Source organism: Lupinus angustifolius, chromosome LG04, assembly GCF_001865875.1.
Source record: "Lupinus angustifolius cultivar Tanjil chromosome LG04, LupAngTanjil_v1.0, whole genome shotgun sequence".
NCBI lineage: Eukaryota > Viridiplantae > Streptophyta > Magnoliopsida > Fabales > Fabaceae > Lupinus > Lupinus angustifolius.
The window spans coordinates 20,904,200-20,920,611 of record NC_032012.1 but is presented as its reverse complement, the minus strand read 5'-3'; the positions used below and the strand labels follow the sequence as shown (position 1 = coordinate 20,920,611).

General features: G+C 32.3%; 2 protein-coding genes across 7 annotated transcripts in view; both read left to right on the top strand.

Moving 5' to 3' along the window:
- The window catches only part of LOC109346166 (F-box protein SKIP23), an 18,793-nt gene continuing 3,445 nt past the window's right edge, over positions 1,065-16,412 (top strand). The window contains exons 1-3 of one of the 6 annotated variants that reach the window (XR_002107490.1): positions 1,065-2,330; positions 4,920-5,127; positions 5,294-5,420. Coding sequence is in view for 4 of the 6 variants with exons in the window: in XM_019585573.1 (XP_019441118.1) it covers positions 1,137-2,324 (1,188 nt within the window). In the remaining 2 variants the exon portion in view is untranslated. Of the gene's footprint in view, positions 2,331-2,689; positions 2,804-4,885; positions 5,128-5,293; positions 5,421-16,412 lie in introns of those variants that run through there. The other 5 variants (XR_002107491.1, XM_019585573.1, XM_019585574.1 and 2 more) reach the window with 5 other exon arrangements.
- LOC109346167 ((R)-specific enoyl-CoA hydratase) lies at positions 8,235-11,940 on the top strand. Its single transcript, XM_019585577.1, has 4 exons — positions 8,235-8,291; positions 9,519-9,852; positions 11,409-11,524; positions 11,611-11,940. Exons 2-4 carry the CDS (start codon positions 9,577-9,579, stop codon positions 11,723-11,725), a joined length of 507 nt encoding a protein of 168 aa, XP_019441122.1. The 5' UTR covers positions 8,235-8,291; positions 9,519-9,576; the 3' UTR covers positions 11,726-11,940.

Here is a 16,412-nt window from a genome sequence, read left to right as displayed (position 1 = left end):
CAGCGCAACCCGTTCCATGATTACTCAGTCATCATGTTTGTCTGTATTTCTATTCAATTATGTACAAAGTAATGACATCTCTTTCGTCGTAAAGTATAATTGATTATATAATCTTTTCATTATATACATGATTAAAAATATATATACATATATTATTTTAGAGTAAATTACACAGATACCCCATGAATTTTAGTGAAATTACACAAACCACCCCTCACTTTTCTACACCTACACAAACCTCCCCTATTTTTTAATTTTCATTACATTGATCACCCCGGCATAAGAAATAAGTGTAATCTTTTAAACAAAAATGTGATAAATGCAATTAAGTTAAACAAAACATGATATATTGTGTAGACAAGTCTAAATAATATACAAATCAATGTATCTTTATTATTTTTTGTTACAAAATGCATCAACAATTCTAAAGAAATATTGTTTAAATAGCTCTTATAATATAGTGTAACGAACCAAAAATAATAAAGAAATATTGACTCATATATCTCGTATATTATTTGGACGTGTCTCCACAATATATCATGTTTTGTTTAACTTAATTGCATTTATCACATTTTTTGTTTATAAGATTACAATTATTTCTTATGCAGAGGGTGATCAATGTAATGAAAGTTTAAAAATATGGGAGGTTTGTGTAGGTGTAGAAAAGTGATGGGTGATTTGTGTAATTTCACTAAAACTCAGGGGATGTCGGTAATTTATTCATTATTTTATATGTTAAATTACATATCCATAATAATAAGTAATAATAAGAATACTTTATCAAAAATATATATACATTATATTTAATCGAGTCTAGAGTCGAGTCCAGATTCAAAAATTATCTCGATCATCATTTAGGGTTAGATTATCTTCAGATCTAAGACTTGTATGAATTCAAAAAATGACTCAACCAATATTTAAGGATATAAGATACACACCTTTACAACTTTACCGGGTAGAAAGCAACCCATGTTCACCACTACTATCCACAATGTCAAATTTTGTGGGACATTTGCTCCCAAGTGACTTCTCTTAAAAATGACTATATAAATGCCTTCCTTACATCCAAATTTCTTTCTTCCCTTAACCCCCTTCCTTCCCCCTTTGCATTTCTCCAAAACAAAATCAGGTCCGACATGGGAGAATGGTCTCAACTCCCAAAAGAACTCCTAAATCTAATATCACAACGCCTTGAAAGCTCACTCTACCTTCTCCGATTCCGTTCCGTTTGTTCCTCATGGCGTTCCTCCACTTCTTCAACCCCCAACCTCCACAATCACCACCACTTACCTTTCAATTTCCCAATCTTCTCCAACGATCCCACAACACCTAATCAAAATCACAATTCCACTTTCTCTCTCTCCAAACGCACCCTATTTCTCATAACCCCACCCCAACAAAATCAACAACAGCCTCTCCTACCTTGGTTAATCAAGATTGGCCATGATCCATCTGGAAAAAACCAGCTCTGGCACCCGCTCTCTCGGTTCCCGATCAAATCTTCGATTCTGCCATCCCCTTCGAGTTTACCTGAGCTGTTGGACATCTACCATTTACCTGTTGTCGAGCTTGGGGAAGAATTTGTGCTTAATATAAGAGGTCCGCCTTCCTTCAGCTCGCTTTACATGGAAAAGGTTGTTTTCTCGTGGACTGGATCGAATATACAAAGTTTTGTGCTCCTTACCATTCATGTTTCAGGGAAATTGGCTTTGTTTAGGTCTGGTGATGAGGGTTGGAGTATAATTCCGGATATGCCTACGCCTTATGATGATGTATGTGTGTTTAAAGGGAGGCTTTTCGCGGTAGATGGGACGGGTCGAACTGTGAGGGTTGGGTTGGATTTGGGTGTTGAGATTGTGGCTGAACCTGTGTTTGGGGGTGATAAGAAGTTTTTGGTTCAATGTGAGGGTGAGTTGTTGCTGGTGGATAAGTATTTGTCTTCGGGTTATGTTGGTAGTTTGGATATGCTTGGAGAAGGTGGTGGTGATGATGGTGATGAGATTTTTGAGCTTGGGTGTGAGAGAGCTATGAAGTTTGGATTGTATCGGTTGGAGGAAGAGGAGAGGAGATGGGTTGAGTTGGAGAGTTTGAATGGCAGGGTTTTGTTTTTAGGGGATGATTGTGCGTTTTGTGTTCCAGCTACGGATTTGTGTGTTGCTAAAGGGGATTGTGTGGTTTTTAGAGATGATACATTCAACATTGATGTACTGGAAAGTGGTATGGGTGTTTTTCACTTGGGTGATGATCGAATTTCACTGTTGTCTCGTCAACCGGATTATTTTAACTTGTTTTGGCCACCTCCAGATTGGGTGACATTGCATTGACAAACTGTAAGTCTTTTATTTGTGCAAAATTGTACTGCCATATCAATATTGCACAGAGTTTGCTATTCGGTAACAGTTTCTGCTCAATTTTATTGAATTGTAGTTATGCAAAAGCATAGATTGTTTGTTTTTTGAAACATAAAAAATAAAAACTATGGTAAATGAGATATTATATTATCATTGTCAAATCGTATGTCTACTTAGCCTTAGGCTTTCAGCTATTTGATGTGCTTCCTCTTTAACATAGTTTATTGAAAAGAAGAGCTTCAGTAGCTAAAATCATTTAGCTGGAAAGTGGAATATCATAAATAAGAACTGTGAAATTATCATCACACAATTTTGTTTAATAGCACATCTGCAACTAGGGTCGTAGGTTGGGCATGCTTGGATGGCTATTCCTGGTCAACTTAGGTGTTTCCGAATGACCTTGTGATATGCAATTTGGTCAGACTGCAGAAGTCATAAAGGGGTTTGCTTAGATTTTAGATTATTCTTGAAAATGGTAAAACTATTTGTTTTTCCTTTAGGAATTGGGATTTTCTTTTTCACAATTAGCATTCTCCTTTTCTTTGATACTTTTTTGTTCTGTTTTATGATTTTAGTGATTCGGGAAATATCGTTCATTTTATCAAATTTTAAAAGAACAACTTATGTATGCCATGGTGCATAGCTTTAATATTTTTGTAGTAATTTTAACAGAACATCATATACATTATTGCATTTTTGGGTTGCCTGTTATTTTATGCATTCTTTCAAGGGGCAACAATTGTATGCGTTAGAGTAAAGCAGTCTTGTCATCTTGGGTAGTAGTCCCTCTTCTTGTCCTTATTCATAGAGATGATGATGAGGTTTGATCCCTTGAATTACTGTGAATTCAAATTCCTCGGCTTTGTCCTTCAATTTCTCTCTGAAACCTTCTGGCCAATGCAGCATCATCATCTTGGATTGTCACACTGCTTGTCCTTGAACTCACACCTCTGCTTGATGCCCCAGATGATGCTTGTGCTTTGATTCCTCATGTTACTTTAACATGCTGTTTCTGGGGTAATGCACTGAGCTGCTTGTCGATCATTTAAGGCACTAAGCTGCTTGTCGATCATTTAAGGCACCAGCTGCTTTCCTTGCTTCAACTTCGCGGGAAAGTAATTTTCCACAGAACAGTGTTCATAGTACAAGATCGTTTGTTGCTTATTTGTTTGTTTTCTTCTATTTAGGATTTAATGAGTAGGCTTTTATTCTTTCACCATGGATGATTTCTTGTGGCTGCCTGTTTTTTTAAGGCTGTTATTTTATATTTATTTTAATTGAAACCTTTATGTTAAGGTGTAATGTAGTCACTGTATATTTATATATACAATAAGGTTATTTAAAGAGGGTAAGCATTGACACAATGTTAAGGTTATTTGCCTTGTGACATGGAGGTCATGAGTTCAAATCTTGGAAACAACCTCTTTGCTTGCGAGGATAATGTTGTGTACATCTACCCCAGGACCCCCTTGGTGGGTGCCTTATATATTGGGCCGCCCTTTTATTAGATTATGTAAACTATGTACCACAATGCGTGATCAGCTAGTATGGGGTAACCAGTGGTCTTGAGTTTGAGCCATGGGTATGCAGTTGCATTAAATACTCAGAGCGAGAGCTTTGCCTACGATAGTGATCACACCCAATTCAAGTAGGATTGTCTCTCGTAGAGAATACCTATTGGTCCCACACCAAATAAAGGTTATTTAAATTATGTACACCAAATGCGTCGTACATAAGAGCTTATCAACTTCTTTATACTATTAGGTCTTATCCCATTACAATATCAGGTGCTCCATTCACAGGTTTGGATATTTCTAAAGGAATTTTAGCAGTATTAAAATATAGACACTTGGGATATGTGATTTGTCTATATTGCCTAGATTACAACAACAATGCATTTATGCACATAGTGGGTTCGGTTATATGGATTAGATGATTGAGGCCTTGTATTTTGTCACAAAGCAGTTCTTCAGAAAGGCTATTTAGATCTTAGTCCATTTTAATGGTTTCATATAGAATTTTTCTTGTTCTTTCTCTGCCTCCAACTACTGAGTTGTCCCCTGTCTAATTAACTCTTTACCAGTGCTTTGATTGGTCTTCTTCTTACGCTGTCAAATCACCTTAACATAAGATTCTACCATCTTTCCTCAATTGGTTCTACTCTTATTGTCTTTCAAATTCAAGCATTCTTAAATTTTATCTTGTCTTGTATGTTCACCGCATCCTCATCTCTACAATTGATTTGCCAGGATTATTGTTAAAAATATGGAAGCAATATTACTTCCTTTAGTAACCTTTGTTTATCTTCTTCTTTGGTTAGTTTTCTCCGTTCTCTATGACAACACTTTGTTCTATTCAATGATGTTAGTGGTGCTGAAATATTATGCATTTTCTCTAATCTGGAAAGATTAATTTCTGTATACCATGGTACTTTCAATATTTGCTGATAATTTTAAATAAAATGTCATATATAATGTACTTTCTGGCTGCCCAGTATATTATCACTTGTCTCATGAATTCTTATTCTCACACAGTGTATTTGGAATTGATCTACTAATGCAAGATCAGTTAGAAGAACAGACCATTATGAAGATCATGCTCCAAATAACCTTACCCTGATAAAACTCATGTATGAGTGTTCTGGTTGAAGGTGAACAAAGGCTAGCATGTTTGGTAGTTGTCAAAAGACCAATTTCCCTCCTTTGTGAAGCTATTTATATTTTGCTGAAGTTGATTTGATAATCTTAAGAATTCAGATTGTTATGTACATACAAGGTTCAGGGAGCACATTTCCTGTCCCAAAAAGTGTCACTTCATGTGTCACTTGATTGGTTGAAAAAATATATTTAAACTAAAAGTTTAATAATTAAATGTTGTTCTAACCAATCACAGTAAGTGGCATGAGTGATACAATTTGTGGATAGAAGATGTGCTTCCCACAGTTCATTAGCCTTAACTTTTATTACTGTTTGGCCAGACATCTTGTTTGCAACTGTTGTCCATATTTGCAAATTATTTTCTTCAGATGTTGAGACTTGTTATCTAGGTCACTAGTAGATATCTGCTTAACACTTTAATAACAAGGCTCTTGCTAACCTAAGGGAAATAATTGAAGAATAAAGGGGTAGTTTTTGTTGGGAAATTAGAAGTATAACATGTTTTTGTGTGTTGGTATTCTCATTATGTTAAATATATTACCTCTATTTTGTGTGTGGTTATTCTTTTCTCTATTGCAATTTTACTATATTGAAGGGGTTAATATTGAGTCCTTACTTGTTTATATTGGTATTGGATGTGTTTATTGAGCATATCCAAGAATTGGTACTATAATGCATGTTTTTTGTATACAATATTGTTCTAATTGGAGAGTGGAGAAAGGAATTAAATAGGAAACTAAAATGTGGAGATATGCTTTAGAAACACCTGCATTTGAAAATCCAGTGCACCAGTTTCCTATCCAGTGAGATTCATGGGGGGTAAAATTCAGAGATCATATCATACTCATGACCTTAAATTTAAGTATCTTGGTCAATTATATAACACAATAAAGAAATTGAGGGAGATGTAAATCATATTTCGATTGAGGTGGATGAAGTGCTTCAGGTGTCATATATGATATAAATTTACTAAAAGCTTAGGGAGATTTTTTATTTGCACAACTAACCCACAATATAATACAAAATTGAATATTGATGAGTAAAATGTCAATAATAAAATAAATTCAATACAACAATAATTGTATATTAGGTGGGATGGACATGAGTGAACTGAATTAGGAATAACACACTATGCAAGATATGATTAGAGATGAATGCATTACAATAATTGTATATTAGGTGGGATGGACATGAGTGAACTGAATTAGGAATAAATGCATCATGGAGAAAGTTGGGATAGTTCATGTTGTAGAAAAAAATTATAAAATCATGTATTAGGTAGTTTTTTGTACTACCAATGGTACCTCATCCTTTTGGGTAAGGAAATAATCTCTTTCGGGATATGTGATTATCCCTCTGTATAAGTATCTATGGTAGTTTGAACATGTAAGAAAAAGACTATTTGAAGCTTCATTAGGATAATAGATCAAATGAATGTTAGTCTAATTTTTAGAAATACAGGGACTAAGAAAAATCATAAACAAAATAATTTGAAAGTATTTAAATATAAATGTTTTTTTTTTGTTAATGGTCATGTTAAAGCATCTTGTTCATATATAGCTAACCCAAGATAAGAATTTAGGTATTTGCTTAAGAGCACATGTTTGCATTTGCCCAATAACAATACAATGTTTCTAGATGGTATTAGTAAATTGAAATTTGTCATTTGAAGGGTTCATTTACTTATTCTAGGAGTTAAAAAACTTATTTTATATCCTAGCCATCTATTTTATGAAAATCTAATGATTCATATTATTTGAATTAGTTTACATGATTTGAGTTAGTTAATAGATATAAACTATTAGATTTTTATAAAATAGATGACTAAAATATAAAGTAAGTTTTTTAAGTTAGAATAAATGTATTTCCTAAGATCTAGGCTAGGCCTGATACTGCAATTCCTAACACAATCTTCTACATCAGTTATTTATACTACGACTAAAACACTAACCCTTATGTGCAATCCTTCTATTATGAGAGTTGCAACTAAGTGGCTAACAACTGTCCAAGCCATCACCAACTTAGCTGGTGCAATGACTCAGCCAAGTTGGTTTCTTCAGTTGCAACACTTCTTTGAGGATCATCTTCCATTACTTTTCCTGAAAAAAAACTTATGTTAAGACAAAACCATGTAAGGACAACTAATGAAATTCTAACAACATATTACTAATTTAATCCTAATTAATTTTAATTTTAAATAACAATATCAATAATCATAAAATACATTTGTTTTTTTAAATGTAACGTATTATATGTTTTCATATAAATTTTTCTCTACTTTTTCTATATGCTCAAGGAATCAAAGAATTAATAAATATTCTTAAGAGTCAGCTCAGAACTATTAAATATAAAATATAAATACCTGGATTCAAATGTCAACAATTTCTCTTATCTTATAAAACTTTGCCTAGTTAATAAGTGTGGGATACCTGAAAATGAATTTGTACACAAAATGGAACACACAGTATCTAAACCAAACAATGAGTGAAGGAAAATTTTCTCCAATGAAATAAGTCATTGGAGTATAATTCTTCGTTTTTTTTTAAATTTTGTGAATATTTGAGTTCATTCATTTACAGAGTTATTTCCATCCATTTATCTAGTGGAAGATTTTCATAATTCAAAATAATCTAATATTATTAATTAAACTATATTCTTTTCTATATATGATAATAGAGAGGAAATTCATTTACAGAATAATATTAAAAACTTTATTCTACCATCAATTCAAGAGGAATCTAAAGATTTAGATATACTTACTAATTCAAACTATTATATTTCCATAGAATTGATAGATAAGATATGAAGTAAGTTTTTTAAACTTACTTTTGGAGTAAGTGAATCCTCTCCCATTATAATATAAGAAAAAATGTATGTAATAGAGTATATGAGTTTTATATACTAAAATTACATCATCTAATATTCGTGTTTTATTATTATTGACTCTTTCAAAAATTAATAAAAATGAATGATAAATAATATACTAACTATATATATAAATCTTTACATTAATAATACATAAATATTACATTCTTATAATATTAGTTATATAATTAAATACCCGCAGTTTTTAAGTTTAACAATAATAAAAAAAGTACTATCAATATTCTCATGACCAATGAATTAATTCCTACTAATGTTTCTCAAAACAATTGAGTAATTGACCTTTGGATGCATATAGGTGTTATAAGCATAAGTTCCTACTAATGTTTCTGAAATTTTAAGGTTTTATTCTCCAGTATCACTCTTCACTCTTCACTCTTCACTCTTCATCCTGCATTTGATACTCGTTTAATCTCGTTCTGCGAACCAATAGTGAATCTTTTACAATTTGCAGATTAATTAGGCATAGCGCGTGTTTGCCACGGAGGAGGTGGAACACGCACAAATACAGCAAGAGAAAATCACACAGCGAGAGAAAAGCTTGACAACGAAAACATAGAGAATGAAACTATTTGTGGATTGAACATTACTTACCCATTTGGTAATTTTATCTTTATTCCCTCATTTTTAAATCTGGGTTCGCCACCGTGACATATTTCATGACAAGGTTTTGGGAGTCGCTGAAACTATATCGCGATGCAATGGTCATGGTACCAATAACAAATGTTTACAATTGTCCTAAACATCATGCTTTTTTGAAGTTTCTGAAACCGCTGCCCAAAACCATTATTTAAAACCTTGGATGAGACTTGGGGTTGTTTTCTGGTGTATATATTAATCCAGTTGTTATTTTGATTTTAGTGGCCTACTCCGGCTAATGGCATTAAGGCTTGGTTGTTGTTATTTTAATTGTAGCCAAGCTGTATGATAAAATGTGTGAGCTGTATTCTTCACTAGAATAAGTTTACTATGAGCATGAAATCGGTTATGTTAGGTTAGTGCACAATTTCTTGCTTTTTCTGAAAATGAAAATTTGTTGGATTACTGGGTGCTTTTAATTCGATCTTTCATGCACAATTGTTGTTAAGTAAGTAGTCAAATTGAACTGATGTGTGTTAGTTACTTATTGTCTTTGTTTTGGTTTGCTTGAGCATTAGAAGTACACTGTGGAGTGCTTAAGGAATAATATTATCCAACCTTCTAAGTGGTGCTTGTTGTGGAGTGTTTAAGGAAAATATATTATTTCTGGTTGAGGGGAAAATGCGTGAAGCTGAATGTTTTGATGTTGTTTTTTGTTTTAAATGCTCCAACTTGATCCAATTTTATGGAGTATACGATAATAGGATACCATGTGACCGTTCTTCTTCAAGACTTGTTGTATCAATGTAGTGGCTCCTGCAAAAGATCCACCATTGATGATGATGCATACTGCATCATTTCTCAATTTAATTTGACCCTCATCACTGTGTCTTTATAGGTTAAAACTTTAATTGCCACATCAAACAAATGAAAATGTTTGGCCTAAATTTACAACTAGTTGATGGTTTTGTTTGATATAAAAACATTTAGTTGGTCACTTTGTCTTTCATTTTTGGGTATATTAAGTTGCATTTTGCTTCATTTCCAGTTATTGGTGGACAACAACATATCAGGGCTTTGTTCTGTTCACTTGAATCCTTACAAGAATGCTCATGAGGAGTTTATTTTTTTCTAGTGAACTCCAGCGTCTGAGACTGAGGTGCTTTTCTTCTGCAACTCCTCGTGTACTTAAACCAGGGGATGTCTTGAGAAAAGCAAGGTATTTTACTGAGGAAGATGTCCTTCAATACTCCAAGGTGAGTCATGATTGTAATCCTTTGCACACTGATGCTGCCACTGCCCGAGGTGTTGGGTTTGAAGGTCCACTGGTGCATGGAATGCTGGTTGCTTCGCTCTTTCCTCATATCATCTCATCACATTTTGTAAGTCCCCCATAGTAATCCTCTATATTTTGATATCCCTGCTACGGAAATTAAAGTGTCACATTCAACAATATCATCCCAATAAACTAAATTAGAGTCGATAAACAGATTAATAAAAAAAACATATGATTACAAGACTAGGATGAGAGTTAAACAACCCCATTTCTAGGCCGGGGAAAATGTCTATGCCTAAAGGGAGATTAGTCTGCACTAAAGGGTGTGGGGACCTATGAAGGGGGGACCCATATGCAAGTTACAGTTTGCGTGATTTTAAGCTATGTGGTACACTATTTTTTACAAAACCATCCTCATATTAGTAGCTAACAGGAATAATAGGAAATAAAACTGGAAACTGATTTTAGACAGATCAAGTGTGAGTCAACTATCCCAATAACTGATTGGAGTGAATAAACATATTATCAAACAGGATGAGACACAATTTGCTAGACTGGGATGAGAATAGAAAGACCTGTTAGTCCATTATAGTTTGAGTCAACTATCCATTCTAGCTATCAGTTAATATTAACAGCTATTTGGCTAACATGAAAAAAGACGGCCCAGTGCACAAAGCTCTCACCTAGTTGAGTTTGGGGAGGATAGATGTACACACCACGCACCTTATATGAACATGTGACATCATGTTCACTAAGCAGCAATCTTATTGTTGTGTCGAGTCTCACCCTCTGACATGAAATTGCAGGAAGTGGCATCGCGCACTTAAGTGTCTCCAAATATAAAGGCCAGCTGCCTTCCACTTGTTGCATCTGTTACAATGTGTTACGGGAAGTAGAGTGTGAGATACATGCAAGTTACCGTGCATACTTTTATTATTCTGGTGAAATAGATGAAATATCCACTCATGAGTAGAAGCTTTATGTGATGAATTTAAATATTAACATGGATTCTACCATTTGCATGATAACCATGGAGCCATTAGATTTAGCGAACATGAGTCAGAAATAAAATTACAGACTTCATTTTCATAGATCAAATTTTATACCATGATTGATATGATTGAATTCGTCCTCCAACAGACAAACAGCTTTGGAGAACCTAAAGTTGATTCCAGAATCCAAGCCCCACCTCTATAAAACACCCTTCTTGTTGACTAAATATTGGACACTAATTAATTTCTTTGACCCAAAACATGGCATAAAAAAGAGAAAGACATCAAAGTGAAAAATTATAAGATGGGAAGTTATATTGTGCCTTCAAATATAAAGGCAAGCTTGCCTTCCACTTGTTGCACATGTTAAAATGTGTCCGGGGAATTAGAGAGTGTGAGATGCCTGCAAGTTACCAATTACCATGCATACTTTTATTATTTTTATGACATGCATGAAATATGCACTCATGAGTAGAAGCTTTATGTGTTGTGAATTTAAATATTAATATGGATTCTACTATGTGCATGATAACCATGGAGACATTAGATTTAGTCAACTTGAGTCACTAATATGGGGTCCTCAATTCTTCTATGAAAACCATCCTGAAGATGATTTTCCATCTTTTCTTTCTCGGCTCCTTCAGTCTTCTAATATTATGGGTAATTGTAGCCTGGAGCTGTTTATGTATCTCAAAGCTTGAATTTTAAGTTCCCTGTCTATATTGGAGATCAAGTTATTAGTGAAGTACAAGCAACTAATCTGAGAGAAAACAAAAATCGGTATCTGTAAGTTACGACCTGACATTACTATTATATATATATTTTGATGAGTAATTTTGTTTTTAATCGAGTGTTTTGTCAATTTTATCCAGTGCAAAGTTTAAGACAAAGTGTTTCAAGAACGGCGAACTTCTTGTAATTGAAGGTGAGGCTATGGCTATGTTACCAACCCTGACCATGGAACAAGATCATGGTAAGGAGCAGTAAAAGATATTCATAACTCTACTAATTTGTTTGTGATTTTGAGTATTAGTGTGATACTACTATAGTAATTGGAGGTTGAATACTTGAATTTGTTATTCCCTACCTTGCCCCATCAAAAATAAAAACAGCAGGCATGAAATGTTTTTGCACTTTTTCTTATTTTGATACAGTTGATACAAAAAATCATGTTTGATTGATTGGTGTCTGTGTTTTGGTCATGTTTCACAAAAGCTCACTTCTTTGTATCATAGAGCTCCACATCAAATGGCATAAGAGATATTCCTATGATAACTCTTCTGGCATTTTATACCCTCTAGCACTATAGTTTTGTAGCATGCTCTGATATGTTTCAACAATTTTATAATTTCACAATGGAAAATTCTTGGACAATATCCAAGTTCAATTGAGAAACTGCTGGCAAAATAGATCAGACTTGTCTTTCCCAAATCTTACAAGTAGGACTAGCAAAAACTGTTTATAGCTACCTCTGGAACTGGCTGCCCAAGCTTAGCGGAATTCTTAGTCATGGAGCATGGTTGAGGTTGGCTAGGAATTTGGGAACATCGCCATGTCATACTTGAGTCAGATTGTCTAGAGATTGTGTAGGTTATTACAGAAGAAATATCTATCTATTCGCATGATGACTTATGCAGGTTGTGAATGATATTCACGTCTTGCTAGCACGAGGATGACTTGTTCACATTAGGTTCATCATCAAGGAAGCTACCAGGTTGGCTGATTTCTTAACAAAAATAGACTTGTTGTCCGGGTTGATTTCATGGTTTGGGACACTGACCCTTTGGAAGAATTGGTGTCCCGAACCGAAGGAGTAATATGTTTCAGGTTGTGTTAATAAGTGTCATAAGGATTGTGATGAGCATTAGAATTATAAGCAGGAAGAGTCCACTTACTTAAATTTATATCACTGAAAGTACAATATAATTCTAACAACACATACTTGAATGTGAATTATGGGGCGATATGCAAAATCCGATAACATAGTGTTAGAACAATGAAATATCAAACAGGAAGGTACAACTCAAAATTCCATAATTATTCTGAGTTTTTATATTTTGGAAACATTCAATAATTATATCATTTTCAATACTATCAAAAACATATTTCTTGATACAAGTAAGCATGCAATAATTCAGTCATTCATCTCAATCGATTTCACACACTATTTTTAATAAATTAATAATATTCATAGTGCCACAATAATGAAATATCAAATAAGAAAATCCAATACAAAATTTTGTAATTGTTCTTTATGAGCTTTCATATTTTGGAAAAACTGAAATATTTTTTCTCATTTTCAATACTATCAAAATCATCTTTCTCGACACAAGTAATCAGGCAATTGTTTAATCATTCATCTTTCATAAGATTTCATATCCTATTGTTAAGCCTTTGTTAGCTGATATGGTCCTCTTTCGGATACTACAACATATACTAATAGGACACGTTTACACATCTACTGACTCACAAATTACGCTATTGTATGTACTATCAATTATGATTAATTAGAAAAATAGTTAATTATTAATTTTTTAACTTCAATATATTTTTTCAACCACTCATAAGCTAGTGATATATGCAGTAGTATGACTTGTAGGATAACAAATATAACAGATGTGATCCCATAACCATATGTATGTATAGAGCTAGCTACTACTCAAAAGTCACTTAAGAGATATAATATGTGTTTTAGGTTAAGCTATTATTGTTCCATTTGAAATTTTGAATAAGTCAAGTCCTCTCAATCTGTTTGCGCAGATAGTATTCTCTTATTTTCTCTGAAGTTCCTAGTTGTCCTAATTTGAAAAAAGAGCACCGATCAAAATCATGCTAAAGCTATTTCAGTTGCACAACAAAGAGAATTAGGTGAAGAAGAAAAAAGCTTAAAGTTTATTTCAATTATTCTTTTATCTTATTTTATTATTTTCTATTATATATATATATATATATAATATATATATATATATATATTATAGCCTTATTTGTTCTACTTTCTTTTCATATTAAAATTACTAAAAAAACTACTAAGTGCATTATTTTTCATATCAAGGTAAGAAATATACTTCTTTTTTAATTCAGAATAGAATTTCAATTTTAAATTTATCATAATAAAGGAAACAACAATAGTACATTTAATGTTACGAATCAATTGATTCATAAGAAAGTAAGTGCAACTACCATTGATATCAAAGTTAACTCTATCAGCTTGTATACCTATAGATATACAATATGTTTCTTGGTCTACATAAGCTTCATAAAAAGATAAGTGATTGTCCAGAATTCTAGAAATGCACAACCAAAACATATATGATTGAAATAAAATATATCAAAAGTACCTCGAACACATTATATAAATAAATATGTTGTGTCCCCACTAAGGACCACATGTATTCATGCTTAATAATGATATTGTTTAAGGGATATAAAAGAATAAAAACAACATTAATTTTTAAGACAAATTTCTGTAGGTTATATTAATAAGTTCCATAAAGATATTCTATTAAAGAATAAAAAAAAAATAATTGGACACTATGAAGCACCGATATTGATACGTGTGTCGGGTACGATACATATCCGATATATCGATATGCATTTTTCCCAAAATACAGGATACGATACGTTCAGGGATACGCGTATAAAATAATAAAAACACATAAAATATGATAAAATTATAAGTGTAAATCAAAATATCTAAAGTAAAAAATATAATGGAAATTTAAAATCATGCCCTCCATAACAAATCTATCTTATCATATTTTAACGAAAACAAATCTATCCTAAAATCGTTGTCCTCCATAACAAATATATCTTATCATATTTTAATGAAAATGAATCTATCTTATCCTGTTTTATTATAAACGAATCTATTTTATACTGTTTTATTAGAAACAAATCTATCTTATCTTGTTTTATTGGAAACGAATCTATATATCCTATATTTTATTGAAAACGAATCGGATACGTGTCTTAATATTTATTTATTTTATTTTAATTTTTGGATACTCTATGGATACGTATCATTCGCGAATCTGAGCGTATCTGTGTTGGATACGTGTCGGACACCGACATGTGAGGGTATTTGACGAATCCGTGCTTCATATATTTGGACATATAGAAAGGTTGGCAACAACACTTCTCTTAATAAATCGTGTTTAAAAACAAATTAAAAGACTACTTATTTTTTCCTTACAATATCATATGGTGATTACTCTTATATCACTCAATCACAAAAGGGCACTAGTGGCATTATACTTCTAGTGGCCAAATCATAGGGCGACATGTAACATAAGTGATTACATTCAACCCAAATTGTTATGTTAGTTGTATATTTGTAATCCCTTATATATTTTTTTTGTCTTGATTGCATGTATCCCCTTCATACACAATTTTATTCGAGTCGGAAATATCCACCAAATGTTAAGATAGACTACCTCTTCCAACACAGGTTTTTTCATATGTATGACTCAAACTCAAAACTTTATTTGAGCTTGTTTAGGATTTGAATTTTAGAGTACTTCAGAAAGACATATATTTTAATTTTAAATTATGAGAGCTATATAACGTTTTTATAAATAAATAAGAAATAGTAGTAAATTATTAGGAAGTCTATTTATAATTTCATAATTATAAAAAATAAATATATAACTTTATTAATTTAAAATTAAAAAATACATTTCATTTTCTTTCACTATGAAACTCATCATCCAAATCCACAAAAATTAAGCATATGTCACTTAAATCAACCACTCATTAGTATCTCACATGTATTTTATAGTACATTATAAGTGTTATAAATTTTAAGAATTTAAATAATTTATTACCATCTATCATTAACAATAGTTACAATCATTAGTTAAAAAAATGAAGTACTTATTTGCAAGACAAATCAAAGCTTGGACATTGTTATAGATCATATGTTTATGTGCCATTTTATATATTATAATTAGTCAAAGCACATTAAATTTAGAGTTATTATCCATTTCACTCCCCCAAGTTTTTTGACATTGCCAAATTAGTTCCTAAAATTCAAATTATTATTTTGGCCTAATTTTTGTAACATAGAACAAGTTAGTCTTCACATGCATGTTAACATTAACATAGTTGATAATGTGGGATGTTAAATATTAACGTAGCCACACATGTATAATCCTTGTTGAAATGTTGTACATGTCATCAACACGACATTGTTTCCGTTAATTTTTTTGCCGAATTTTTAAAACAAAATGATGTCGCTTTGTTTTTAAAATTAAATCTTTAGAAAAAAGGCGTCATTTTGTTTAATTTTTAAGAAAAAAGAAAATTAAATACAAAACGACGTTGTTTTGTATCATCTTCAACCTTAAAGAAATGACCATCATCTCTACTCACTCTTTTCCCCTAATTCTATACCACGAATCCCTAAATCAGTTTTATGATTGAGTAGTTAAATCTCGGCCAGAATCAATGAAAAGCTATAGCAGTTCTGATGTGAGCATGTATTGTAGCTATTGTGTGGTTAATAGGTTGTAGTGTAGAAGGTTTCTAACTCCAATGTACCATTAAAAAAGGTTGTTGTTGCATACACATAAAAACCCAAAGAACTCAAAGAAACACTTCTATAATTGTCCATTTTTCAAGATTAGCACTATTCATTGCTTTCCAATTTTTAGTAATAATTATTTTTGACAGTTTT